At 47.6% G+C, this 27250-nt stretch overlaps 8 protein-coding genes across 8 annotated transcripts; 5 read left to right on the top strand and 3 right to left on the bottom strand.

Annotated features, from left to right (window-relative positions):
- Window positions 1-165: 165 nt before the first annotated feature.
- GGS25DRAFT_174790 (putative hydrolase) lies at window positions 166-2016 on the top strand. The gene is made up of 3 exons (XM_049256584.1): window positions 166-513; window positions 631-715; window positions 959-2016. The coding sequence occupies exons 1-3, from the start codon at window positions 254-256 to the stop codon at window positions 1769-1771; spliced, it is 1158 nt and encodes a 385-aa protein (XP_049118720.1). The 5' UTR covers window positions 166-253; the 3' UTR covers window positions 1772-2016.
- Window positions 2017-3911: 1895 nt separating this feature from the next.
- On the top strand, window positions 3912-6118 carry GGS25DRAFT_519251 (alpha/beta-hydrolase; the record flags this gene model as incomplete). Its single annotated transcript, XM_049263668.1, has 3 exons — window positions 3912-4145; window positions 4272-4904; window positions 4964-6118. The coding sequence occupies 3 exons, from the start codon at window positions 3912-3914 to the stop codon at window positions 6116-6118; spliced, it is 2022 nt and encodes a 673-aa protein (XP_049118719.1).
- A 1540-nt stretch (window positions 6119-7658) lies between these two features.
- GGS25DRAFT_480755 (histone chaperone domain CHZ-domain-containing protein) lies at window positions 7659-8919 on the bottom strand. Its single transcript, XM_049260110.1, has 3 exons — window positions 8369-8919; window positions 8294-8303; window positions 7659-8217 (listed from the first exon to the last, which is right to left on the bottom strand). Exons 1-3 carry the CDS (start codon window positions 8519-8521, stop codon window positions 8009-8011), a joined length of 372 nt encoding a protein of 123 aa, XP_049118718.1. The 5' UTR covers window positions 8522-8919; the 3' UTR covers window positions 7659-8008.
- A 195-nt stretch (window positions 8920-9114) lies between these two features.
- GGS25DRAFT_480754 (uncharacterized protein) lies at window positions 9115-10348 on the bottom strand. Its single transcript, XM_049260109.1, has 2 exons — window positions 9597-10348; window positions 9115-9490 (listed from the first exon to the last, which is right to left on the bottom strand). The coding sequence occupies exons 1-2, from the start codon at window positions 10115-10117 to the stop codon at window positions 9421-9423; spliced, it is 591 nt and encodes a 196-aa protein (XP_049118717.1). The 5' UTR covers window positions 10118-10348; the 3' UTR covers window positions 9115-9420.
- A 153-nt stretch (window positions 10349-10501) lies between these two features.
- GGS25DRAFT_480752 (cyclin-domain-containing protein) lies at window positions 10502-12706 on the bottom strand. Its single transcript, XM_049260108.1, has 3 exons — window positions 12438-12706; window positions 11423-12379; window positions 10502-11357 (listed from the first exon to the last, which is right to left on the bottom strand). Exons 2-3 carry the CDS (start codon window positions 12103-12105, stop codon window positions 10925-10927), a joined length of 1116 nt encoding a protein of 371 aa, XP_049118716.1. The 5' UTR covers window positions 12106-12379; window positions 12438-12706; the 3' UTR covers window positions 10502-10924.
- Window positions 12707-14025: 1319 nt separating this feature from the next.
- GGS25DRAFT_529889 (ARM repeat-containing protein) lies at window positions 14026-17673 on the top strand (the record flags this gene model as incomplete). Its single annotated transcript, XM_049265325.1, has 3 exons — window positions 14026-14308; window positions 14382-16048; window positions 16105-17673. 3 exons carry the CDS (start codon window positions 14026-14028, stop codon window positions 17113-17115), a joined length of 2961 nt encoding a protein of 986 aa, XP_049118715.1. The 3' UTR covers window positions 17116-17673.
- A 2961-nt stretch (window positions 17674-20634) lies between these two features.
- On the top strand, window positions 20635-21640 carry GGS25DRAFT_519246 (family A G protein-coupled receptor-like protein; the record flags this gene model as incomplete). Its single annotated transcript, XM_049263667.1, has 3 exons — window positions 20635-21056; window positions 21113-21261; window positions 21342-21640. 3 exons carry the CDS (start codon window positions 20635-20637, stop codon window positions 21638-21640), a joined length of 870 nt encoding a protein of 289 aa, XP_049118714.1.
- A 715-nt stretch (window positions 21641-22355) lies between these two features.
- Window positions 22356-25595, top strand: GGS25DRAFT_480743 (arad-like aldolase/epimerase). The gene is made up of 4 exons (XM_049260107.1): window positions 22356-23295; window positions 23876-24088; window positions 24382-24452; window positions 24698-25595. Exons 1-4 carry the CDS (start codon window positions 23045-23047, stop codon window positions 25105-25107), a joined length of 945 nt encoding a protein of 314 aa, XP_049118713.1. The 5' UTR covers window positions 22356-23044; the 3' UTR covers window positions 25108-25595.
- The last annotated feature ends 1655 nt before the right edge of the window (window positions 25596-27250 follow it).

Below are 27250 nucleotides of genomic sequence, written 5' to 3'. Positions count from 1 at the left end.
ATATACTCGACCTTAACACAAAGATCGGCCGTTGTCGAGCGGTATTCGGGGTGTCGGCCCTTGCTACAGCTTCGTAGAGCTATGGTGCTAGGCTAATGCACGGAGTTGATCTAATATCGAGCGGTCATTTCCGAGTCATACACATAGTAAGCGGTACATATTAAGTAATAACTATGCACTAGATTTATGCTGGTACCTGGTATGCATCTCCCCCCAAAATACACATATTGACCTACCTACTTAGCCACGAAAGATGGGCAAGCTAACCATCATCAAACACGTCCGCGTCTTCGACGGTGAGACGGTCAGCGGGCCCAAGACGGCCGTTATCGACGGATCACGCATCGGCGATGATTCGCTGGCAGACGACCCGGATCCGTCGGCCGTCACCGTCATAGACGGCACCGGGTGCACGTTGCTGCCGGGCCTCATCGACTGCCACGTCCACATCCGCGATGCCGCGCAGCTGGCTTCGTGTGCCTCGTTCGGGGTCACGACTGTTCTTGATATGGGGTGAGTACCTACGCAGTCTTGTGATTGTGAATTTAGAAATGTGAATGGGGGTCTGAGGGAGGGAAAGAAGTGGAAAAGAGCAATGTCTCTCATCATCAACTACTTATTATAGTATAGGTGCATACCACCGGAAAAGTCGGTTGAGCTTCGCGCAGCAAGGGGCCCGACGACTTGGTTGGGTGTGAATCTCCCAGCATACGAGGTTAGTACTACTGTGCCTACCTAGGTTACACACGAACCAAGCCCGGAGAGGCGGTAATTCATAGGTTAGGTAATTATGGAAAAAGCATAGCGTTCGGGGTTTGAGATCATGCTGTGCCCTGCATGTCATGTTTGTCCTACATGCCACATTCGAATACGCGAGACAGCTGCATACCTACCTACTATGATGGTACAATATGACACGAGGCGCTAACCCTTCGATGTGAAACATACATATTTATAGGAGAACTCCAGGCACGGCAAGCTATTCAAGCTATTTGGCGGCGTCACGCCAGATCACGCGGTCCACAACACAGACGAAGCGGCAAAGTTCGTGCAGGACCGAGTGGACGAAGGCGTGGATTACATCAAGATCATCGCGGACGTCCCAGGTCACGAGCAAGCTGTCTTAGACAGGATCCAGGCCGAGGCTGAGAAACACGGGAAGCTGACAGTCGCCCATACCGCGCAGTATGCGGCGTTCGAGCGCAGCCTGCGGGCAGGGTTCGACGTCTTGACGCACGTGCCGATGGACAAGGCCGTCGACGAGACGATCACAGAGAGGATGCGGGAGCAGAAGACCGTCGCGGTGCCGACGCTGTCGATGATGGAAGGCATGACCAACAGCTGGGTCCTGTGGGGGATCAGCTGGCTGACGCTGTCGGCCGAGCGCAACCGCAGCTTCGAGGCGGCGCTGCAGAGCGTGGCGGGGATGCGCGAGGCGGGCGTCCCCATCCTCGCGGGCACGGACGCGAACAACAGCGGGATCATGACGATCGCGGCCGGAAAATCGTTGCACCACGAGCTGGAGCTGCTGGTGCGCGCCGGGTCAACCGCGTTGGAGGCGCTGCGGGCAGCCACCTCCTTGGCGGCGCATCATTTCAGCCTGCAGGACCGGGGTCGCGTGGCGCCTGGTTGGCGAGCCGATCTGGTTCTCGTCGGCGGTAAGCCGGACGAGGATATCACGGTCACACAGCAGATATTAAGGGTTTGGAGCGCTGGCGAAGAGGTTCCGGTAACTGCGGTAACACGGGAAACAGGCTGTGCGGTGATGTGAGGATTTACATTTGAGGTACTCTACCCTAGGTTAGGTAGGTACTATAACTATGTACTAATAGACTAGGTAGTAGGTAGGCTACTACTATGTAACTAGTTACATGTATGTATTATGTACGTGGCCGTATTACCACGTATTAAATTCAATGTTGTACAAAGTTAATTGCCCACATAGGGTAGGTAGCAATTTCTGCAAGGGTCAGGACTGGGTTGCTTCAAATGTTCTTGCTCACTTTTCATTTTGGATGTTCAATGCTGTGCAATGGAGTAAATGGAGAGTTCCCCATTGGTTAGATCTACCAAGAGAAAAAGCTTGATCTTACTTAACCCCTGATCCTAAATGGGGTGTTAGGGATATGGGTATGGTATGATCTAGACCTTGCTTGCCCGCGGTCATGGAACCTTTTTGCCAAGTGATTCGATAAGCGGGGTCCAACCAGAATCCAGGGTTCAGGTCAATCCCGTATTGATACTCAGGTACCTGCCCTAGGTTAGCTGCTACTATCTATTAGCTGCCCACGTCTGGTGCTAGGACCTACCAGGTAGTCCACTGTAGGTATCACCAATGTGCGGGCTTCAAGTTTCTGGTTCTGGTTTGATCGACAACGATGATTAATTATAATCGTGGGTTCCTCAATTCGAGCTTTCAAATGAGTAACGCAGGCTATGTAATCCATATGTCAAAGATGTTGGTTGATTACTTACCTACCTATATTTGCGAATCCGAAGCCGAAGGAAGAAGATCTTCTACACTTATGCAGCTTATGTCATCTTCAGCCCAAGACTGTAATTTGGGGTCTTGTTGGTAATACTAGTGTATGTATGTACAGAATCAATAAAGGCTAGCCATCAAGCTCGGGGAATGCTTCCTTTTTGGTTTAGAATGCTTTTGTTGAATTCAACTGGCTATTATAAAATTATATCACAGTTCTAAAAGATGATGCCATTCATGAACTTTAGCATAAAGGGAAAAGCTTCTTTACACTCTTGGTTTGATGGCCCTATTATGGAACAAGAAAGGCCTAGTGGCTTTTTCATATCTGGTTTTAATCAGGCACAATGCAGTTCTGTGTACTTGGGCTGTACAAATTAGACAAATATTGCTGGTACCTTTCTAGGGTATTGTAGCAGAATGTTAGAGACAAGACCCTGAAGTAAGAGAAAATAACTCAGTACCTAGTAGGTATCCTACAAGTACCTCTACCCCAAACACGTGCATGCCTAGGTATATATAGTATGTAGAATAAAGGCAAGTGCTACATCTACTGCGACATAAAAACCTGTCCCATACGGCCATACCAGTCAAAGTCCAGGCAGGTCCAGACCCTTGACAGAACAAACATCAAAGATGATGCCTGCCACCAGCAAAGGTCAGACCTACATATGTATGTAGTAGGATCAAATAATCCATTTCATGTAAATAGCTGGCTCAGGCCTGTGCGGGGCACTGCCTGTAACATTGAAGTTTATCACAATACAATACAATACCATACAATACAATACCTCTAACAATACCATACCATACCTACCTAGTATATACTAGGCACTTACATGTTCCATATTCCATATTCCCATATTCCCGTTACCCATATCCCATTTTCTATCACTTTCATATTCACCGCCATGAATCATAGACCCTTATTAGACCCTTAGAAACCCACATTCACTTCCACAGACAGATACGCCCTGTTTACAATTAGGTAGCCAAGGTCTTGTAGGGCTACTTAACTACTATTATTATCTGCTAAGCTTTCCACATCCCTGACTCACCCGAGAATCCATTGTGCGTTATTGCTTTATTGCTCCGCCTCGTTCGTTATTCGGTAACTTTTGCTGCGCTTACACGGCTCGGCGCTATCTTTGTACAATACATTGCTGTACATTGTACTATACCAGGTACCTATTGCTGGCAATTACCTTAATACCTGCAGGTCGCGACGGGAATCCAGCTTGAAGAACGACGCAAATCCGAGAAACCCTTACTTATTATTATAAACTTTACTCCAACACACACGACAGATTCAAATACGAACATGCCTTTATTCTCACGATAGTACTACATATCTTAAACCCAGGTTTTCCGTTTCTTCCGCGCCTCCCTTCGAGAAACGCCCGTGGGATTTCCATGGCCTAAACTAACCATGGAATCACTTTCATCATCAAGCGACGACAGTGATAGCACCAAGGCACTGACTTCCCAGGATAATAAGAAGAAGTCCTCCAAGATACCGCTCTGGCTGCAGACGCAGGCTTATAAAATCCGACACAGTCGAACTCGCCAATGTCTAATCGCGTTCTTCTTTACCATCATCATCGTACTTTTGGCAGTTTTGGTATGGCTTGATACCAGTGGCCGCTTACATGAAGTATTCAAGGTATGTATTATACAAAATCCACGTGGCTTGGCACGCGCATGCAATTCTGGTTGTCTTTGTCAATCATCTTTCTTGGCATCCTTAATTGATTTACATAAGTAACTAACTAATCACGCAATGCGACAGAAAACAACCCCTCTACAGCTAACTCAGGGGTCCTATCTTGGCGAAGTCGTACCACAGAGCGCCAAATACCCACGCAGCGTGGAAGCATTTCGCGGAATACCATATGCACAATCGACATCTGGTGAAAACCGCTTTAGACCCCCTCAATTGTTGAATGGAACAGGAAGTCGCAACAATGTTCAACGTGCTCTTAGTTTCGGACATAGGTGTCCACAAAATGGAGGCGGCAGCGACCAAGGCGAAGATTGTCTGAACTTGAATATCTACAGGCCTCATTTTGGTGATGATCCAGACACTGCGACCGTCGAAATGAACAAGCAAGGTGTCAATGGCACGAAACTACCTGTCGTTATTTATGTTCACGGCGGCGCATTCAATGGTGGGAGTGGTTCGGAAAGAAACATGCTGAGTTTTGTTGCATGGTCAGAGACACCTCTCATTGGAATGAGTTTCAACTACCGTCTTGGAGCTTTGGGGTTTCTGCCAAGTGGAATAACCGCGAAGGAAGGCTTGCTCAACTTGGGGCTCAAAGATCAGCAGGCCTTTTTCCAATGGGTGCAGAACAATGTAGCCGATTTTGGCGGAGATCCCAACAATGTCACGGTGATGGGTGTAAGCGCTGGCTCTCATTCGGTAAGTTCCCGTGCCTTTGTGAATGGAGTTTAGAGATCTATGACTAACCATCCCTCAAGATCGGACATCACTTGATATCGTACTCTCCTGCGAACAAGTTGAGTTCTGGACCTCCCCCTTTTCAGAAAGCGATCCTCGAATCCGGTGGATCGTTAGCTCGTGCTACCTTCGTCCCTACCCATCCACTCCATGAGAAGCAGTTTCGAGATTTCTTAGACCTGTGTGGACTTAGCAACACAACTGATGACAAAATATTCGAAGAGCTTCGGGCTTTACCCTTGAGCACTATTGCCACTGCGTCTAGTACGGTATTCGGGCGCTATAATCCGAGTTTACGCTGGCCCTTTCAACCTGTCATTGATGGCCCTGGGGGTATAATACCAGACCTACCCATTATTTCTTGGCAAAAAGGAAATGTTTTGCGTATTCCAATCTTGACGGGCTCTAACACGAACGAGGGTGCCATATTTGTTCCATCACGAGCCAATACTTCGTCGGCAATGGATAATCTCATGTCTGCGATCCTTCCGGCTCTAAACAAAACCGAATTAGACACTCTAGACACTTTGTACCCTAACCCCACCACAGCCACTGGACAGAGGTTGTACGTTACTCAACCACCTAATGGGTTTGGGTCCCAGTTTTGGAGGCTTGACGACGCCTACGGACACTATGCATATATCTGCCCCGTGCTTCAGGCAGCGCATTTGGCTTCCACTGCAGAGAACGCTAGTCCCGTCTACGCATATCATTACGCCGCCCGATCCAATGGTCATGGTAGTGCAGACCATGGTGACGAGGCCCCCATTGTGACACATGACATGGATGTCATTGGCCAATATCCGGGTGTCGTCAAGATGGCAGACGCGATGAATGGTTATTGGAGCCGGTTCGCCGTTACAGGTGATCCGAATTCAGGGGCGCGCAGTAATGATACGAATAGTGTGGTGTGGCCGAAATTCGTCAGCCCATTTCTCAACAATACCGCTGCTACCAAAGACGCAAAGACAGTGATGACCTTTGGTCAGGGCAACGATGAACGGATGGGGGTGCGCGGACGTCAAAACCAGGGCATCGCGGCGCAACTGGGCAACGTGACTGAACGAACACAAGACGAATGCCACTTCTGGTGGGATAACGTACTCTTCAGTGAGGGGTTCGGAACTGGCACCACGAGTTTGACGAGTAATCAGACCACCAAAGCAAGTTCATAGTTGCTTGGTGGGAAAAGGGGGAGGAAGGAGTCGAGATACGATGAGCATTATCATCGAAGTTACAAAGGGGTTTTGAAAACCAAAGGGAAATATTGCACAAAATGTTTGATACCCTATTTGCTTTTGTACCGAATATGGATTGGCGCACTGCATATACTAGGATAGCATGAGGCATGAGGCATGAAGCATGGCGTTTCGGTCAGGAAAGAGGGGAGTTGTGTTTTGTAATGTAATTATAGCACGTACCGCTGGGTAGCATATGTGTCTTGGAAGGCCTGTATGTACAATATGTGTGTATCATACCTAGGAACCTAGGTTACGTACACACTTGATAGGCAAATCAATGTCCCAACTGGATCATTTATTGTCTTGTAATTCGTATTAGTCTTTGGCTTTTGGTGGTGACTTTTCTTCTCTCCTTGGAGTTATCTGCTCGTTGATGAGATAGGATGGATTCCCACCCCCTTTTTTCTTCCCGTGCCGTGGTGACAAAATACTGAATAAGTACGTTAATAGGTAGGCTGGTAGTCAGCTAGCTAGGTTGGAGTTCTATAACATTGAAGTCTTTAATATTCTTACTTGGTACTTGGTAGTTGGTAGTGACTTATATACACATATACTAGGTGCTAAGGTCGCAGTTCTACCACGGGCACAATACCTACCTACATAGGCAAATGGAGGTACATACATACATATGTCTGATTGGCTCGGGGTGCTTGGGGTTTCCGCGTGGAATCTTCAACCTACACTACCTTACGCTATGTATGTACCTATCGGCGAAATTCCTGGCTGGCTGGCTGGCTGGAGTTGCATTTCCTACCCTCCATGTGGTAGATACCTACCTATGATAGACAGAGGCCACAGCAATAGGTATGTTGACATTGCAATGTGCTTTATACATACCTACCTACCTACCTGTCTTACTATCATTCCTTTCTCTACACCGCTGCCTTTGCTTGCTTTCCACCTTTACTTTTCCACACCTAGTTAAAAGGAAGGAGAAAACAACTACCTAACTACCCACCTGGACATGCAAGCAAGACATGCTGATCTACATACCTAACCCTCACCCTCACCCTCGGCCTCGGCGTACCTACAGTACTCGTCAAGGACATAGTTATGTCTGAGGCGGGGGAGTAAAACTCTGTTACTACATACATACATACATAGTACTAACCTACTAACCTACTAGATTAAGTACCTCGGCTACATTGTATGAAGAACCTTGGAAGTTAGAGCGGCCTATGGTATAACTACTTAGACACTTCATGCTGCCTAAAGTACTAAACTAGGTGCTAGTACCTAGTAGTATGTAGGTCACTATAATGAACGGCTTCGTTGAGCCCGGGTAGCTAGACGGGGGCAGATGTTGAGTATGGGAGGCCAAACGTGATAAAACGACGGTTATCAAATAGTTAATGTTTACGTAAAGTATTACCCCCTCACGTGTGAGAACATGATACGGAACTAGGATAGGATAGGATTGTGCTCATTTATTGAAATTCATGCGCACGACGGGTTGGATCTGAGCTCGATGCCAGCCAGATAATGCCAGATAATGCCAGATAATGCCAGATAATGCCAGATAATGCCAGTCGAATATTTGGGTAAATCTAAGCTACTGGGCTGCTATGTATATGTTCCATTTGCATTCCATTCATGCTCGGAACATGTTTTTCCTAGGACCTAGTGCGAAAAAGCAACAGCGTGTATGATCATAAGAACGAGCCAGCTAAACACCGAGATAGGGAGAGAGAGTGATGATGATTGATGTTGTTGATGGCGGCGGTGCGAGTTTGGAGTTTGACAGGCAACTTGGCTTAGATCCAGTTGGAGTCCTGTATCCAACGAGTGGATGGTGAAGAGGGAAGTAATAGGCGACGAATTGATTTAGTCCTCATCCATCTTGTCTCCGTCATCCTCTGCCGCCTCCTCGACCGCGGGCTCGTAGTCGTCCTCATCCTCATCATCGTCATCTTCGGCCGGGTTTTCCTCTGCAGCCTTAGCCCAGTCGATGACACGGCCTCGGGTTCGTCGACCACCATCGACGATGTTGCCAAGATCGATCTCATCCATGTTGTCCTCGGCATCTTCGTCACCTGCGTAGAAGGGCATGTTAGTATTTGGGTCATAGTGGGACCATCACTCGTTATGGGAGGGGAAAAAAAGGCTTACCAGCTTCGACCTAGAGAAGTTATTGTTAGCTTAAGTAAAATGAAATAAAAGATTGGGAAAATAGTAACAACGTACCTCTTCCTCCTCGTCATCATCATCGTCGTCCTCGTCCATAGCGGTGTCGACGGGTTGCTCAGCTGTAGCAGCCTTGCCTTTGCCCTTAGCCTGAACGTCTTCGGCCCCGGTGGCGGAAGCCTTTCCGGGGATGGCGGCGCCGTTCTCAGTCATTTTGTGTTGTGAATTTTGGTGATTGGAACTGGGTTATAAGAGTTGTGTGTTAGGGTGTGTAGCAGTTGGAGATATTGGAAGAGGGAGAATGGAACGCTTTGCGATTGATCAATGGTTGAAATGGGAAATCGCAAGATTGGCGCAATTGGCTGCTGGAGTTGAAAGTCGTAAAAAGGTGGAAAGGTTCAAGTACTTCTGTGACTTTTTGCGCGCTGGAAAAAAAAAAACAGGTACCACTGCCAACTTACCACTTGCTGCCACTGGTGCTTGCACTTGTGTGTGTTTATTGGTTGGCTGCAAGCTGCAGCTTCCGTCTCCAGCAAAAAGCGAGGGGGCTAGTCTATTATGGGTATGGCTTGCAAATTCTGCCTGTTCAATTGATTGACCGCCTTTTGAAAGAAGGGAAACTGGAAAGCTAACAGGGAAAGAGGAACAAATTACCATACACAGTAGCATCGGCTGCCTTTTTCGCCGACCTGCGTGGCATCTGCGTGGCGTGGGCACTGGGCACTAGGTACAAAATAGCACTAGACATGCACCAACATTGAACCAGTATGCAGTTTGATAATGCCTAGGTGTTATTTTTGTATTGTAATTTGAGCACTCGAAACTGTGCTTTGTAACACTTTAATATTGAGACTTGGGAATAGACACTGGGACTCACAAATCTATTATTTAATACAACATACGTAGGTACAACTTGTAGTTATGTAGGATTATAAAAACTTTCTGGGATATCCATGAGATTAGGTACTACGAAGTATACAGCAGACCAGAAATCCAGAGAGCACCACTAGGTAGTCACAAGTAGAGAAAGCACAGAAATAGTTATAAGGAATAGAAACAACATCAAAGTGTATTTCTAATACTCGCTTCAGCAAGCATAAAGCAGTAGTCTATTATTTGGCCGGCTCCCCACCTCCTCCGCTCATCGTTAGCATGACGACTATCCCTATCAACCACCAGTATCTGCAGAGGACAGTTAGCAAACTCAAACAAGCACCGCCAATAATGCCGGTACGATAACCAAGGCGCGACGACAACGACAATAGGAGTGGGTTTTGCAAGCACATACTTCTGAATAAACGACTTCTCCTCCGGCTCCGCCTTCTTTCCCTCCGGCGACAGCACGACCGGCCTGTTCAGCTCAGGCTGCTTCCCCGGCGCCGCGCCCAACACCAGCACCTGCGGGCCAAAATCCCTCGTCTGTCCCGCATCGATCCGCACCCCCCGCAGCGCCGCGCCAAACACCTCGCCCTTGCCGTCCACCGACAGCATCAGCGTGGGCGAGTACCCTTTGCCGAAGTTGTCCACCGACGCCACCGACGTCGACGACACCCACCGCTTCGCCGACGGGTCGTACACGCCCACGCGCACCAGCCGCGCGTCCGCGGGTATCTCGGGCGCTTCGTACGAGAGGATTTCTGCGTCGGACGCGGCCATCACGGGGTTGTACTGGATCTCGGCGAGCAGCGAGGGCGCGGTGGGCGAGGGCGACACGGGCTGGATGTATATGGCGGCGGTTCGGTCGGCGGCCTTGGCTACGCTTGCGAGGGCCAGGGCCGCGAGGCCCGAGAAAGCCGATGAGAATTTCATAGGCCTTGCTTGATATTGCTTTTTTTTTTAATTTCTCCTTGGATTTAGTTATTAAAGTTCGATGTAAGTAGGTAAGGTTGTTATAAAAGCTAGAGGGGGGGTTGCTTCAATAAGTTGTCGTTACTTGATGTTTTATTTGAGCAGGTAGTTAACTAACTATTGTTTCTGGAATTGTTATTGTTGGCAGGGTTGGGTGCTAATACCCCAATTTTTTAGGGCCCTGTAGGGTCGAGCCTACATACTAACCTACCTGACTGCTACTAATAACGTAGCTTTTTGATCAGCAATCTTCAGGGCTATCTGGGGCTTATTTGAGCCTCAACAACCAAGGCTCATCGCGCTCAGCCGAACACCTACATCGATACTATTCGATAGTAGTATTTTTATATATATATATATATATATATAACTACATATATTGTATATATTTGATATGAGTTGTAGAGTTTCGTCAGTTTACATTTTATATTCGTTTGTCTTTTGATTTGCAGACTTTTGTACTAAATATCAATTCGACCTCCTCTTAAACCTCATGCTTCGCTATGAACGTTACAAAATGGGTATGCCCACGATTCTACCAATGTCGAAAATATCGTTATTGGCCTCTCTAATAACCAAGCCAACTTTACTGAACCTAATCCCCCCCCTGCACATAGCGCCAGATGCAACCCGTGCCCACCTAGAAAACTCCTAGATTGAATATTCTTGATACCTATCGATGTGTAGTATCCTGAGCAAGTCATTATCCACCTGCTATTACCATCCTACCAGCTTCATTTCATCTCTGGCGTGTCTCACTCCTGTCGTCTATGAATCCTTGGTTTCCTCCTTTTCATCTCCTTCCTTGGGTGAAGAGGCTTGCTCACCCTCCAGGACATATCCGTTACACCGCGCAACGAGGCCCTTATAGTAGACTATTAGAACTTCCGGGTTTGGTACTATTCTCCAATCCACGCGGGTAAGGAATTCAAGTTCTAACATCTTCAGTTCGGCTACCTTAACGCCCCCTACGCGCGCGTAGAAGGAATTATTCCAGAATGAATCCGAGAGCCCTTTCCCTGCCACTGTTGCGGCGGTAATTAGGAAGCGATGTACAGTTAGTGTGTTAATCGTGAAGTCCGGATAGTACTCGCATAAACGGTCGATGTAAGATACCATAGAGAGGAGAAGTGGGGGAGTCAGCGTAGCATGCTTCGCAAGCCGCTGTAGATAGTCCAACACTGAGATACCAGGCGCTGTCCTATACATATAACACGATTAACATGATAGCTCCGTCACTGGAAATAGTGGGGGCGTAAGTAGTACCTGGAGTGAAAACGGGTAAGTTGACCACTTTTCATCGCGATCAAGTCATTGGTTTCAATGAGTTCCCCTATCATATTTGCTATAAGAATCACTATATCCTCCACATCGCAGAACTCATATTTCAGAGGCAGCACTTTGGGAGGATGCTCGTTTGGTTTCGATCGTTTGGGGGAATTCGCTTGGGTTGATGCCACTACCGACGAAGATGGGTAGGGCGTAACTGGATCTTGCGATTTGCGCCTCTTGTGAGGAGAAAGTGGGAAAGCCTGATTTTGGGCTTGAGTGCTCGCAGATCGATTGGGTGATGGGGTTGGCCCGGGATTTTCTGGGGCTTCAGGCTGTGGTTTGGGCTGGCTCGACATTGACACTATGGTTGTGGCTGTGGAGCTAGATATCCGCGGACCTGACACGGAGGCGGCTCGTAGGGGGACCATGGGATCGAAGGGCTCCATTGGCGAGTACTGCGTAGCGGCATCAACTGCAACATATTGTTTCGGTCGAGAAAGAGATGGTGATCGTAGGGCGGCTGAGGGCGAGGAGCGTGATAGTGAGGGTTTAGATTGGCGGCGCGGTAAGGGCACCGTTATCTTAGGGGATTGGCGGGGTGAGCGAGAAGTTGCATAATGGAAAGTCCTTGGTGATGCGCTTGTTGCTCCTGGTATTGTTGGCGACGAAGTTAACATGATTTCTGAGGCGTCATAATGTCTCAGTTGCGTTGAAAATGGAGTCGCAGAGATTGCTTATTAGGCTGCACCAGATTTGGGACATTCATAAGAACTGCGAATTTTGTCGTCAGAAAAAAGGAAAAGGGGGAAAAAAGGATTCCCTTTTTTTTTCTTGATCTTGTATTGACCTATCAACCTCGGTGCTGTGCCGGTTTCCGTCCTGATATCTACCTAGGTGGGTAGATATGTACCTAGATAGGCAGGGTATTTCAGTGCTAGGTATGCGGTTTACCTATACGAATAAGCATTCAGTCCTTCATTTATGTGACAGAGGCAGTGGTGGGACATGCTTGAACTCATAATTCATACGGCAAGTTCTTGGTTGTAGAAGAATTGAAAATTGAATTGAGAATTGAGAATTGGTTAAGGAAGTTGGAAGCCAAGAAAAACACCAGATGCAGAGAAAAAGAGAAGGCAAATTTCAGTGAGCTTGCGGCTGTTGCTCTTGCTGATTTGCTCGGCCAAGACTTGAACCAAGTGGGGAATATCTTATGTAGGTAGTAGGTACCTTTACTACTACTCTGTGACTGCACTCACCCACCGCCCATCCAGGTTCTAGGTTTTTACTTTTTAAAGTGATCCATCATCATACCCGTGGACCTAAAAGATTGGCTAAGTTTATACCCCGATTGCGCTCTGCAGGAGTCTGCACCTGAGAATTAAAATGTTCAAGGGTGGATTGATCTAAAAAGGTGTAACTAAGTGCTACTATGTACTTCGTACTTAACATTTTTGTACCTCTCAGAAACGCGATATATGCCCACGTTTTGATGTGATTTAGGAGAGCCAACGCATACCTAACCCATTCAATACTTAGTATCTACACTTATCCTAGCAAAGGTGCATGCTACAAATGCATATGGAATCAGATTATGGATAGACTCCGATGTAGATGCTAGCATTGCTAGGCCCAAAAGATAGTACATAGTATAGTAGGTACCTACATAAGTTCTCGATATCTACTATCGTGGAGAGTTAAAAAAGCATAATACTATACTCAAATATTTATGTCTCTCGACGCCCTCGAAATGCAGGGAAGCCAGTCTCTTGGCTGACCTTGAATTTCTATCATGGGAACAGAATCTTGTGCCTTAGTGGAAAACCAGGAACTGAATGACCAAACGATATGATGATAAGAAGCCTAGATCATTGATAGTAGTACATGTAGTTACTTCTTGGTTACAATTATTACAAAGGTTAAACTCTAACAGAATGAAACTTTTATGTATATCTTATCTTCAACATTGAATGTTCAATGTTGTACAACATACCGACATCAAGCATCTAAGGTTAGGTTAGTAATCTAATGAATAAACATTGACGTTGGTGAACTGTAATAACAACTATTAATAACTATGTACAAGTATGTACAAGTATGTACTCGAGGTCAACGGTGTATCTATTACATACAGCTTGTTCGACAACATCATGATTTCCTGTGAACATACAGACTCGTAGTAATTCTCTCCTTCATTATTTGGCCCTAGTATGTAGCGGGACAACTTTGACTGTAAATGCGAGGAGTATGTCACTGCCACAGTGGCGTTATGCATGTAGTTATTTACTATGGATGTAACTATTGTATTGTATGTACATCAATGATATGCAGCACAACTTCAAATCATCAATTCCCTGGGGTATGTAATATGTAATAAGTATCTAGGTACCCGTACAACATATTATCCTTGCAACCTTGCAACCTTGTAACCTTGAAGTCTTCATTGTTCATGTTCGCGACCAACGTCGTTATCGACAACAATTCTCTAATTTCCACCCTATACCATCGACCATCGACCATCGCAACATTGCGCCTTGAATCCTCCATCCTCACCACACCTCTGTATTAACCTAACGGCCACGGCCACGCACATAACATCCATGGCTCTTGATCCGGAGTCCGTCTTAGCAAAGCTTGATGCTAGTGCGCCCGAGCAAACCGATGCTTTACGATATTTGAAGAATCAAGTAATCGGTCACATAGAAAGAAAGGAAGAATGGCTTCAACGCGGCATACTTCTTCCTATCGTCAGAATATTATCTTTGGGTGCCATTGAGGCGGGCGAGAGGAACCCAGAAACTCCGTTTTTGGCCGTAGATATATTGACCGACGAGGACAATGCCAAGTTGCAAGCTCTACAGCTTCTTAGCAGCTTTGCAAATGGTAAGCAAATATCTTCTGCGTGGTATCTTGTCACGTCTTAGCTACGACGCTGGCTAACTTTCCTTGCTTACAGCAGGTCCATCATTCCTCTCTCCGATGCACGCGGCGGATGTGTTGCCTGCAGTCCTGAGCCGTTCAACCCTCCAAAATGAGAACCCCCAGATTGCCCTAGCTGCTCTCCGAGTCCTGCGAGATGTCGCTGCCACTGCTACATACGCTTCTCCATCTTCGCCAATCACTCTAGAATACCTCGCCGACATGTTATTTTCCGATAGCCACGTACCGTCTCTCTACTATGTTCTATCTCTCAGTACGCACAACGCAGAAGCCCAGATCACCATTGTGTCCCACCTTATAAAGGACCTTTGCCGTGAGGAACGTCACCAGTCGATTCTGGTCAGCAGTGGGATCCTTGACGCGCTTGCCACGAAGCTAGCAAGTTTCGCAGTTGCCCAAGGACAGGTGATACCGAGGGCGGAGATCATCGCTGCGATGGAGGGTCTAGAAAACTACATACCGAAACCTGCCCCAACCTCTAGGAGTTTGGAGGGTATTTTAGGTGCAATTGCTTCTATTATACGCGATTCACCATACCGAGCTTGCAAGCTTCTCTACTCACCCTCCATTCTGGCTATATTCCCTGTAGCCGATGTCGATCACCTAATCAAAACTGAACCGCAATCGTATCCTAGCTCTATGGAACTGCCTGGACTGCGGCCGACAAAACATTTGAACTTCGAACCTATGAGCCTTCTTCTTCCCCGTATGGCCCAAGAGTCTACATATACCACACCTTCTCCATCAAATACATTACGAGAAAGTTCGAGTCGCAATGAGCGGTCCGCATCCAGGTTCCCCAGTAACACAGCCTCACGAACTCCTTCAGCCGATACTTACACCTCGACAAACGATATCGAGGGTGAAGAAGCTGAAAGTCCTATGATACCGTGGCTTCTTACCTTGATCAGATCGACGAATGGTACTGAGATGTTGATGGCCGTTTCTGTCTTGGCTTCTCTCTTCAAGGCTGGGTTTTCTTACAAGTCAAGAGAAGCTGACCTAGGGCTTCTTGTCGTGCCCGTTCTTTTGAGCATGCTAAACGACGTCCAGACTAAGCTGAGGGATATCGACTACAACTCCTCTAATCATGATACCGTTTCTACACTCAAAATTGTCGAGGAGGCACCTGCTATATTGGCCCGTCTCATAACTGATAGTGAACTGCTACAGAAAGCTGCTTTTAATAGCAATGCAGTTAAAACAATATGTAAACTACTCAAAGACAGCTACGATGCACCACCCCCTGTTACCAAATCATGGTCCTTACGCAAAAGCCCGGAGTCGGCGGCCGAACTACGGCCTGAGTGCCGGCTAGGTGAAGAAGGCCAGCACCGGTGTTATGTCCATCGCACCAAGGTAAAGGAAAGCACACTGCGGGCTTTGGGTGCGGTAGCGTCTTTTAAAGACGATTATCGGAAGGCAGTCGTTGATCAAGACGTAATTCCTCGCATCGTCGAATCTCTTACCCCAAGCCATAACAATCCAGTCTCGGTTGTTTTAGCAGCTTGCTATGCAGTTCGTATGCTCTCTCGTTCAGTTGGCATTCTTCGGACGGCTTTGGTCGATAATACAGTGTACGCCCCCTTACTTCAGCTATTGCAATGGCATGATACAGACGTACAGGTAGCTGCTGCTGCAACTGTGTGTAATCTGGTCATGGACTTTAGTCCGATGAGAGAAGTAAGTGCTATAGCAGAGATGAAACTATTCAACTCATACTAATTAGGCTTTTGTAGTCACTTGTTCAAGCCGGGATCTTGAAGGCACTCTGTGAGCTTGCGCATTCTCATAGTGCCGATTTACGATTGAATTCCCTGTGGGCTCTCAAGCACCTAGTGTACTCGGCTAGTGTTGATTTGAAGAAGAGATGCGTAGAAGAATTAGAATCTGGATGGCTAGTCCGCTTGATCGTCGACGATACCGAGGATCAGGCCCTTTTCTCTGCGTCTACGAAGGCAAGGAGTGAAAGACCAGAGACGACAACCGATATGGATGAAGACATAGACATGGGCATCGGCGAGGACCACGATCGGGCTTGGCTATCGACGTCTTTCTACAAGACGCCCACCCCTCGGGCCCATCCAAATGTTCGTATACTGCGGCTCGCCGAGACACGCCTAGAAGCGCTGCGCGAATCTGAGTCGAGTCTCATACGGAAGGCTAGGCATGACGATATGGCCATTCAAGAGCAAGGTCTCGGGCTCATCCGCAACCTGATCGAAAGTGGTCATTCCAGTGGTAGTGCCGACTCGCCAAATGACACGACGGAGATGATTGACTATCTGTTCAACACTTTGGGACAAGACCGACTGTTTGACATACTTAGTGCTAAACTACGAGTTAAGGTCCTCCATCCATTAGGCCGACGAGACGCTTCGGGCAGCGAGACGCGGATTCTTCCTCCCCAAGCCAAGACTATCGAATCAGTCATATATATTCTAGTCCATATAGCAGCTAGTATACCACGTCACCGACAACTTGTGGTATCCCAAACGGAATTGCTCAAGCAGCTAGCAAAGCTATTCAGCAGCCACGACAGGGAAGTGCGAGTTGCCCTATGCCACCTGATCAACAACCTAACATGGCAAGATAACGCCAGCGATGGACCTGGATGTTCACAGAGGGCCCTCGAACTCAAGAACTTGGGGTTCTTGTCAAAACTGGAGGCACTCGAAAGGAACGACGATGAGCTCGACGTACGCGAGCGAGCAAAGTCGGCGGTATGGCAGATGAAGCCATCGCATTAACCCCAATAACTGTTAATTTCCCCCCTACCAGAAACAAGAAAGGGGGTTTAGAAATTATGGTACGGAACGCGGTTGTAATAGTATGGTGTGTAGCAACTTTAAAAGACGAATACAATGGACGGATACACACAACAGAGAATTTGGGGGTTGCATGGATCGGCGGTGCTACAAAGGCAAATCAATACCTACTTAGTTGGCGCGTTGGCATTTCAGGAGAGCCATACAAACTTATACCCGTCGCGAGGCGAACGTGTGTTCTGTGGATAGTATGATAGTGCTGTCGTTGTTGTCAGCATGAAAATGATCGATCCGTTTGCCTTTCCATCTATCTTGCTTACCGTATGCATGTACCTACCTAATACCTACCCTCCCCTTCCCCCGGTGTTGCTTGAGAGCACACGGCAGACAATGGATGCATGAACGCGCTGGGATTTCAGGAGGCGACGACAGCTAGCCCGGACCAAGTTCACCGGGCGGATGAACATTGGATGTGAGCCAATGGTGCACACGGCGTGGGTGACACGAGAGACTTGGTTTGCTGGGCGTTGTTACTACATACCTACTTAGTAATACAATACTCGTCACGGTAGACTAGTATGTAGGCACCATTTGGCGACCGCATTCCCCATGTTTATTTATGCGAGCAGGCTAGATGGTAGTTCTACATAGTTACTAGGTAGTCGATCTGGAGGTGGAGGTGGCACGGGCGTCTCAGCAACACATGGATGCATGTATGTATGCTTACTTACACAAGTAGGTAGGTCAACGATGGGAATGAGGAGCTACGTACTAGGTATGTATACATATGTATGCTAGGTAATTCAGGTGTTGTAAGCTGCACCCATGGATCAAGATTGGAGAGGAGGATCGTTGGGGGAGGAAACAGTTAATGTGGTGTCTTGTTCGCATTTGCGTAATTGGATCGCCATCTCTTCTCTTTGGGGATTTGGGGTTGCGTGCGCGACGTTCGGTTGGCCACGGCCATGTTGTGAAGGGGTAGGATAGGACGTGTATTACATTTGACGTCGCTTTTCACTTAGGTACGGATGGCATTCGTCTGGTAATCGAGATCATGCCTAGGTATTGTAAAAGATGCCCAAGCTATGTACTTGGTATATAGATCACCTACATACTTGCCCTACGACAGACAGCTTTTCCCAAGTTGAGATATTACTGCTCGTCGGTGGAGGCCGAAGCAGTAGGTAATAAACCCACGGAGTTTCGGGGTTTCTGGCTCGGTGTTGTGGCGTCCAGGGGAGGTTCGAACAAGCTCTAGATTAGATCGATTCCTTCTCTGTAATTTTCTATTTCCAGATGATTCGACGGGTGGCTTGTATAGGTAGTTTTGCAACCTAAAAGAAGAACAAAGAAAAAAAGGGAAAAAAAAAACCTCGCCTGGTGGCATGACACAGGCAAATGTCGATCGTTTTTCTAATACAAGCATAACTAGCGTAGCATCGCCGATGGATTGGCTGTGGATTTCCCGTAAAAGCCGGGGGAGGAGCTGCGGGAGAGAGACTCTGCAGGGATTTTTTTATTATTTTTTTGAGACATGTTGAGGCTCTCAGTGGTCAATGTCCCTTTCCCCCCCCCCCCCCCCCTTCTTCATCGATCTTTAACAACCTCTCTACCTTGGCTTGTAGGGTAATGATGAACTTCACTTCACTCACCATCTATATAGGCCAAGAGGTTGTATTTTATTAGGTAATTGCTTTTATATAAAGCACATACCGATGAAGGAGAGTGGTAGGTAGGTAGTTCTATACTACGTACCTACACTATATACGTGGACATTCCAAGTGGATAATACAATATAAATCTATGATCGAGTGGTTAGTCTGGTCTTTCAATATCTAGATTACAATCACGTCACATCACGTCAAGTCAAGTCGACGCCACTCTGCATTTTTAGCTATGTATATACGGCCCTACCGGCGTTCGTCGGGGCTGAGGAGGGGAGCTACCCCCCCTGCAAGCGCCGGCATTGTTCTCACGATGCTGCTAGGCTAGTAGCCAGAAGTTGGTGTACACTATGCACAATACATACATACATATGGTAGCACCTAATCCTAGATGTTTGCCATTTTCGGACAGAACGTGGTCGAGCACATTCGGTGGAACCATCGTCAGTTTTTCGAAATGTGTAACCTAGTGTAGGTAGTGCGTCTTGTCTTGTGCAATCTCATCCGATGCTGCCGTGAAGCGATCCACCAATCTTGCTATTCCTCACAAATGGTAGGTAGTTATAGGTTTTTATTGTTACTTACCTAGGTACCATGTCTTTGCTTACCATATCCGGCCGTCGGTTTAGGCTTTTCTTCTGATGAAGAATCACTCTCTCATCTACCTAACCAATCCCAGCTTTCTTACTTACTAGGTAATTTGTAAGATCAGCTCTTGTCCGTCTCTTCCGTTACCTGACCAACAATCGGACACCACGGCGTTATATTCGCCGATTTTTCATTACATGTTCAACAAATGTCTAACACCGGTTGCACCGGGGTCACAAACTTGAAGCTTGCCACGTTCCTGTGGTATGTACACTAGCTATTCCTATGTAGTACTTTGCCTAGTACTACAACTCAATAGTGTAGAGTCTTATACCTACCTAGCCTCCCCACATTAGGGCTGATACCTACCTACCTAGATCGCCAACCGTGCTGGCTTAGGTACTGGGTATGTAGAGAAACCGGCCATGCATACCTAGGCACAGTATACTCGGAACTGTATTATGTCGATCTAAGTACATACAAACCTAGAAATACCTAGCTTAGCTCTTTGTGATCTTCTGACATCGCGTCGTCCCGTCGACTTCCGTTTCCTTTCTTTTCTTTTTTCTTACCTAGTCTTCCAGGTTTGGAGCTCCGAATATAGTTCCCGAGTGGGTAACTCCTTGTACACAGGTTTCAATTGTTGGTCTAATCCCATCCATCCCATGCCACAAACGTATCACCACGATATCCCGTCCTGATCCGCTTCGCACCTTACCTTGCCTGGGAGGGGGAGGAGGGGCGAGGCCTTGTGGAAGCTTCCATCCGCGAGTTGTGAACAAGTGGTGGTTGGATCATATGATCATCTAGGGAAATACATCGTGCGGGTCTCGGCTTTAATCATCGACTGCGTTAATATGTGATGTATGTATGAATAATTTCTTTTGGGGGCTTTATAGAATTGAGTCATCGCCAATCGCCGGCCTTCCGACCGTCGCGAGAGTGCTACTCTACCGCATTCGATCTTCGATGTCTGCACAAGGGGGCCGAGAGGGGGCATTTCTCCTATGTATGCATGCATGTATTAATATGAGCCTCGTCCGCCCTGTTTTCCTACTCGTCCTATATCTCAGCTACTCGGCGAACCACCGAAAACACCGTGGTCCAAAGTTTATATATCAGATCTAGCCCCCCTTTCCCCTATCTCACTTTGAAAGTGAACTTGCTTCTCTTTGGACGCCCTTAGGCTTGCTTAGTAGAAAGGGAATACCAACCAATCTTATAATTATTAAACTTACCTAATTCAATAATGGCGATCCTATTCCATCGCGCAAACGATGCTCTGAACATCAACCTCCCGAGCGGAGACGACCAGCTGAGCGTGAACGGCAGCGACTGGCTCTGGGCCGTGACGGCCATCTACGTCGTCTCCTTCATCGCCTTCTACGCGACCAGCTTTGTGGCCCGGTCCGGCGAGAAGATCTTCCACTACCTGTTCACCATCGCGCTCCTGGCCGGCTCCATCTCCTACTTCGCCATCGCCTCCGACCTGGCCTTCGTTGAGATTCCCGTCGTCAACCACAAGCCCGACGACCCCTGGACCCGCCAGATCTTCTGGGCCGAGTACGTCAACTGGGTCGTCAGCTTCCCCGTCGTCACCATCGCCCTCGGCCTGCTGAGCGGAGTCTCCTGGGCCACTATCCTTTACAACGTCGCGCTATCCTGGACCTGGTAAGTGCCTATTGTCGGCTGTCTCCAAGATTCGAAGACTAATTAGGAAATAAAAGGGTTATCTCATACCTCGTGGCCGCCTTCACCACGTCTAACTACAAGTGGGGATTTTACGCCTTTGGTACTACCGCCTGGGCCCTGCTGGCCGTCAGCACCCTCGTAGGCGGCACAACCTCCGCCAGGCGTGTCGAGGTCTCCCGAGACCGTATGTATATCCCATGCCTCTGCGTTTCTTTTCCTCCTATCCCTTATCCTCTATCATCAACTAACCTTATTTACGTTTAGACACCCTTCTGGCGGGCTGGATCAACCTCCTCTGGCTCCTGTACCCGATTGCCTGGGGTCTCTCGGACGGCGGCAACCGCATCGGCGTGACCCCGGCGTACATCTTCTTCGGCGTCCTCGACGTCCTGCTCGTCCCCGTCCTCTCCTTCGCCTTCCTCTTCCTCTCCCGCAGATGGGACTACGGTAGGCTCAACATCGCGTTTACTCGCTACGGCCGTGTTAACCAGGTCGGCGGCGCCTTTCCCGAGAAGAGCACTACTGCGCCGGCTCCACCTGTTGTGGGTGAGCAGGCTGCGTAAGTGGGTAGGCAGATGTCATTGAGCGCCGCCTTGCTAAGGGCCGTGCCTGTGGAAACTTGGCTCGGCTCCTCGCACTGGGCACTCCTGTCTCTTACGTATGTACACACTCTGGAACCCCCGGTCTCGTTTAGTGTCGAGCTTTATGGTTAGGCTGAACCTGTCGCTCTTTTTTGATGATCTCGTGGGTCACGACCACGAATTGTAATCTCAGGGGGGATGGTAATTGGTAGCTAGCTGTCTGTTGTTTGGCTGGTTGAATCGGTCTTACCTACTTTTTTCTTTAAATACCCCAATCACTCGCTTAGAAGGAGGAAGGAAAAAAGATTATACCCTTCGTAATTAATACTAGCAGGTGTTGTTGTTGGTTGGAAGGGGGAACGGAGTATGGTGGTGTGGGTGGTAATACTTAATGCTAGTTAGTTGTTTGATGAGGATAATAGAATACCCCTTTGCTGCTATCACGCAAGTCTTATGATAGACAAACTGTTGACATGAGATTGTATTAAATCCCCCTATGTGTTATGTATGCACAGATAAACTCTCTGGGTGTCGTCCTCAGCTTCGACCAGACATGCTCGCCTAGGTTAGATGACTTGGGGAAGATTGAGCAAATTGAGCAAATTGAGCAGCATACCGCTCGCTCAGGATTGAAAGGGTCTGACACACCTAGTTGAACTCTATTCGTGTATATACCTAACCTACATATGTAGGTATCTACCTAACCTAGTGGGGTACCTAGGGTACCTAGGGTAGCCAGTTCTCAGAGATGAAGAGCGTAGCTTTCTTCTTCTCTATTATATATTCATCCCAGTCTTCTCATTTGTGCCCTCGCAATATACCCAGCCCATCTCTGTCCTTACAGATATCGAGGCAAAAGCAGTTGTTGATCAAGTCAATGCACCTCCCCCACTCATTATAAACATGCAGGAAATGAAAGACCGCGGCGGACTGACTCTTGGATGCGCGAAAGACATTCGTTGTTGTCAGCACACCTCCGCCCGTCGACAGCGACATATGCCATCTTCCATCCCCTTGACAGATAGATGATGCTATGGTATTATAGGTAGTACCTAGTACGTCACTGCTTATCTACGTAGTGCCTATCAGTGGTCCGCCCGCACTCCCCCCGATCCCGGATTGTGCGGGGCAGAGAACAATAGGGCGTGTTGCTACTCCACCTCCGAACTTTTAAGCCTTTGTCCAATCGAGGCTGATATGATGACCTACCTACTGTACTAGCATCTATATCCTTATCTTTCCTCTTGACTTAGTACTATTTATAGGAAAGCAGAGGAACGGATAGATATCATATCGACGTATCTACTACTACTTCTTCTGTTCAAAGAACCAATACCTACCTACCTACCTACCTCCCTACCTCCCTACCTCAAACAATAAGAAACCATGGCTCCCTCAGCAACCACCACGACGCTTCCAATCAGCACGGCACCCAAAGGCCTGGCAGAGAAGAAGCCGGCGGGCAGCGAAAAGGCGGCGACGGAGAAGACGCCGCTGGAAGCCATCTCGCACGGCGTAGTGCTATCGGGGATTCCCACCTTCCCCAGCTTCACAGAGCATAGAAGGCATATCCTAGTGCACATGTCCGCCGTCTTCCGCTTCTTCGCCCGCAGCGGCTTTACCGAAGGGCTTTCCGGGTAAGCATCTAACCTTACATACCTAACCTACCCACTTACCTGCCTGCCTGCCTACCTACCTACCTTACATACATACATACTCGACGTATATATATATATGTATATATAGTAAAAAGTCCGATTGATGGATGGACTGATTGATTGATTTAAGCATCAAGCAATCAATCAATCAATCCACCAAGAAATCACTTGTCCCCCACATCGTCCTTCGCAAAGACTTGCCTCGTAGCTTAGCTTAGGAAGCTTAGCTGCCTTAGTGGGCACGGCTTTGTTACAAATTGCTTTCAAATCTGCTGCTGGGCCACGTACATACGTGCGAATATACCCTCCCCCCTTCCCCATTCCCCCTAAAAAAAGAAGACTATTCGGAGGATCTCTATGCCTACTAGGCAAGGCACTTACATACATACCTAACCTACTGTGTTAGCGTTACAAGTTTGATTCCCCATTCTCTCCCCACACTTTATCTCCTTTTATTTTGTTTCCTTGTCCGTTTCTGAAGGAGTGGGAGGGGGGGAGAGGGTGTACCTAGTGTACCTATTGTAGGCAACTTGTAACTGACATCATACTCCGTACGCAGACACATCTCGGTGCGGGACCCGGAGTTCAATGGCCTCATGTGGATGAACCCGCTCGGGCGGCACTTTGCGATGCTGACGGCGGGCGACATGCTCTGCCTGGAAATCGCCACCGGCAAGATCGTGGCCGGGAACCCCAATCGACCTGCGAATGCCGCCGGCTATCTGATCCACTCCGCCGTGCATAAGCGCAGGCCGGACAACATTCACGCCATGTAAGTAGATTATGACACCATACCCATCAAAAGGGGGTGGTATTCTTTCACATTCCTCCCTATCATGGTTTTCGTTCGAGTCATAATTAGGTGTATAAGGGTTTTTTGGATGGGGTTGGGTGGGCGGTGAGTCATCTTCGGTATAGTCAAATGAGCAAATGATTAGGATCAAGCCTCGATACTTACTACAACATGACGGGGGAGGGGGGGATGACTTGACGACAGAGGTTTCCTTTTTTTTTTTTTTTTTTGGCCAAAATCGATGATGCTAACCGATCTTGTCTCAAAAAAAGCTGCCATGCACATTCGAACGCCGGTCGGGCGTGGAGTGTCTTTGCCCGCCCCCTGGAGATGCTGAACCAAGGTAAGTCAACTCGAGGCTCCACCATCTCATCTCAATCTATTTCCACTTTGCTGCGCCGTGCGGAATATTCCATAAAATCAAGGCTACTCCTGCCTACCCTATGCTTGCTTCCCGGAGGAGTCGCTTCCTTGTGTTATTTTCGTCACCTTTTTAAGGCTTAAAAGGAATACAGGCGTCGGAGTTAAGTGAGTGAGTTGGGAACTTTTTTTGCTAATACGTGTCCTGAAACGCGTTTCCCTTTGCAGATGTATGCAATTTTCACAACGCACACGCCGTGTATGCACGTTACGGTGGCATCGTATTCGCCGCGGAGGAAGGCGAGCACATCGCAGAGGCGCTGGGGGATAAGAACAAAGGCGCCATACTGTTGAACCATGGTTTGCTGACGGTGGGCTCGACTGTGGATGAGGCCGGGTTCCTGTTCGGATTGCTGGACCGTGCCTGTGCGATGCAGCTACAAGTCGAGGCGGCGGCCGCCAACGGCATCCCGAAGCACATCATCAGCGACGAGGAGGCAGCGTTCAATTTTAGAATGGCCAGTGAAGCGAACGCGCTGTACCGCGAAGCGCAACCGGACGTCGAGTATGAGCTCGCGATGGCCGGTGGCGAGGAGTATCTCGCTAGGGGGTTTGAGTACCTGCGGATAACGCCGTAGAAGCTACCTAGGTAGTCGCGAGTGGTGCCATGATACGTAAACCTGCTGCGCGCTTCGGCGAGATATTACACCTTCATCTACAATCTTGGTTGCGCGCCTTGTGATAGGCGCGGGGAGAGTTAGATTTCCTCGCTAATCAGCCATCTTTAAGATAGGGGGTATTAATATGTAGATTGAAAACATCGGCTAACTCCTTAATATGTACTTGATCCTGGCGCTTACGAACATTGAGCGAACTACATACTGTTTCTATGTATCTACTGTGTTGTCTATCTACACAGTCGATAGCATTATGTGGTAGATGATATGATGCCTAGGGGTGACCGAAGCGAAAGTAACCATTTGCCGAATTTGCTTTAGAAATAGGATGCTCAAAAACTACCGGGAACTACTGTAAGTATGTGCATGCATCCATGGTTGAGGAAGAATGGTAAGATGGTAGGGTATGATGCAAGACATGCGATGAACACAAAAAAAAAAAAAAAAAAAAAAAAAAGCTGCAAAGTTCCCCCTTCATTTACTCTGCCGCCGACAGTAGTCCAAGCCGTAAAGGGAATAGCGCTGAACCGGGGAGACAATGGGCACATCCCGCGAATGTCAGGGACGGCCCGCATATTGCGTGGTTTTGGGACAGGGGTGCGAAGGGCAGCAGGGGGGAGGGGGGGAACGAGGGAGTGGGAGTTTTTCTGCGATGCAGACATCGCGATCGCCCGATCATCGAGAGGTAGTTAACCCTGAATGATTAGAAGAAAAAAAATAGTTATTATATGTATGTATGTATGTAAGAAAAATAAATAAATAAATATAACTAGAAGAAGAGGGATTTATTTACAACGGAGAAACTTACGGTAGGCAGGCAGCCAGTCAGATGCCCACTAGAGGTATATAGTTAGGTAACCTTTGAAGTAGGTAAGTCAAAAATGTCGTAGGTTACGTTACTGATGTAGCAATCAATGCAAACCTACCTAGGTACGTAAATAGGTCACTTATTAACTGACTAACCTAACCTAACCTACCTAACCTAGTGTATTATTAAATAATACCTCCTTCCTCTCTGGACGAGGTCTTGATATTACATAGTTAAATGCGCAAAAAAAAAAAAAAAAAAAAAAAAAAAAAAAAAAAAAAAAAAAAAAAAACATTTAAAAAATTATTCTCTTCCCGGTTGTAGATCAACCGAACTTTCACTACGTACAGTACTCAACAACCATCTGCCGCGGCTTGGGGGGGCCTCACTTTTAACGCCGATGGTTTCACACCTAGTTAGTTAGTTGGTTAGTTGGTTAGTAACCTAACCTACCGACAGTAACTATCTCTCACCGAGAAAAGAATACAGTAGGTTAGGTTAGCTGCTTACTTATCTACCTGCATATAATATATATATATACATCTCGGTACCCCTATGTCTATGTTCAGGGTCAAACAGGAAGGGGGGGGAGGGGCACTATCTTTCCCACCGAATTTATACCTATCTATCTACGTAGAGAAACTAACCTAGGTTAGGTGGTTTATAGTGCAAATGCGACGTCGATGTATAGAATAGGTAAGGGTGCCATTCATTGTTGGTACTGTAGTTCGCGGATGCAGGCTCTGTGCTCTCGAACTCTGGAAATCTGCAATCTTGCTTGCTTTGCTGCACTGCCACCGGGAAGGCGACCCCAGATAGTTAGATGTATGCTACTATCATGTCAATTTTCCCTCCCCTGGCAATGAACCGCTGCAGCGAGATCCGCCCCTAGATCAATACCACAATAATCTCAAACGTACCGGGTCAGACTGAACTGATGGGGATGTAATGCCTGTGTATACACCTAGGTTGTTGTATGTGGTTCGGCTAGAAGCTACCTAGTAGGTAGGTATCCTCTGCACAAAGTGGTTTAGTTAAAATTTCAATCAATCTCGTATGAGATTGGGGCTCGTGCGGTCCTTTGCCATATCTAGAAAGTAAGCACACTATCTGTGCGTACCCAATGTATCTTATTATTGCGTGCAGCTTGCCTTCTGACGAGATCAAGGATGCCATTGCTTGGCAGATCGGCAACATTTTGATATGTATGTACATACCACATGCACTTGACTAATAACGTTACCTGACTACCCAGTGTACGTAACTCATTTCGTGCTGGCCAGCCCTTGGACATCC

The sequence above is a fragment of the Hypoxylon fragiforme genome, assembly GCF_022984875.1.
Source record: "Hypoxylon fragiforme strain CBS 206.31 chromosome Unknown GGS25scaffold_3, whole genome shotgun sequence".
NCBI classification, from domain to species: domain Eukaryota; kingdom Fungi; phylum Ascomycota; class Sordariomycetes; order Xylariales; family Hypoxylaceae; genus Hypoxylon; species Hypoxylon fragiforme.
This window is presented reverse-complemented; position numbering and strand designations above follow the sequence as displayed.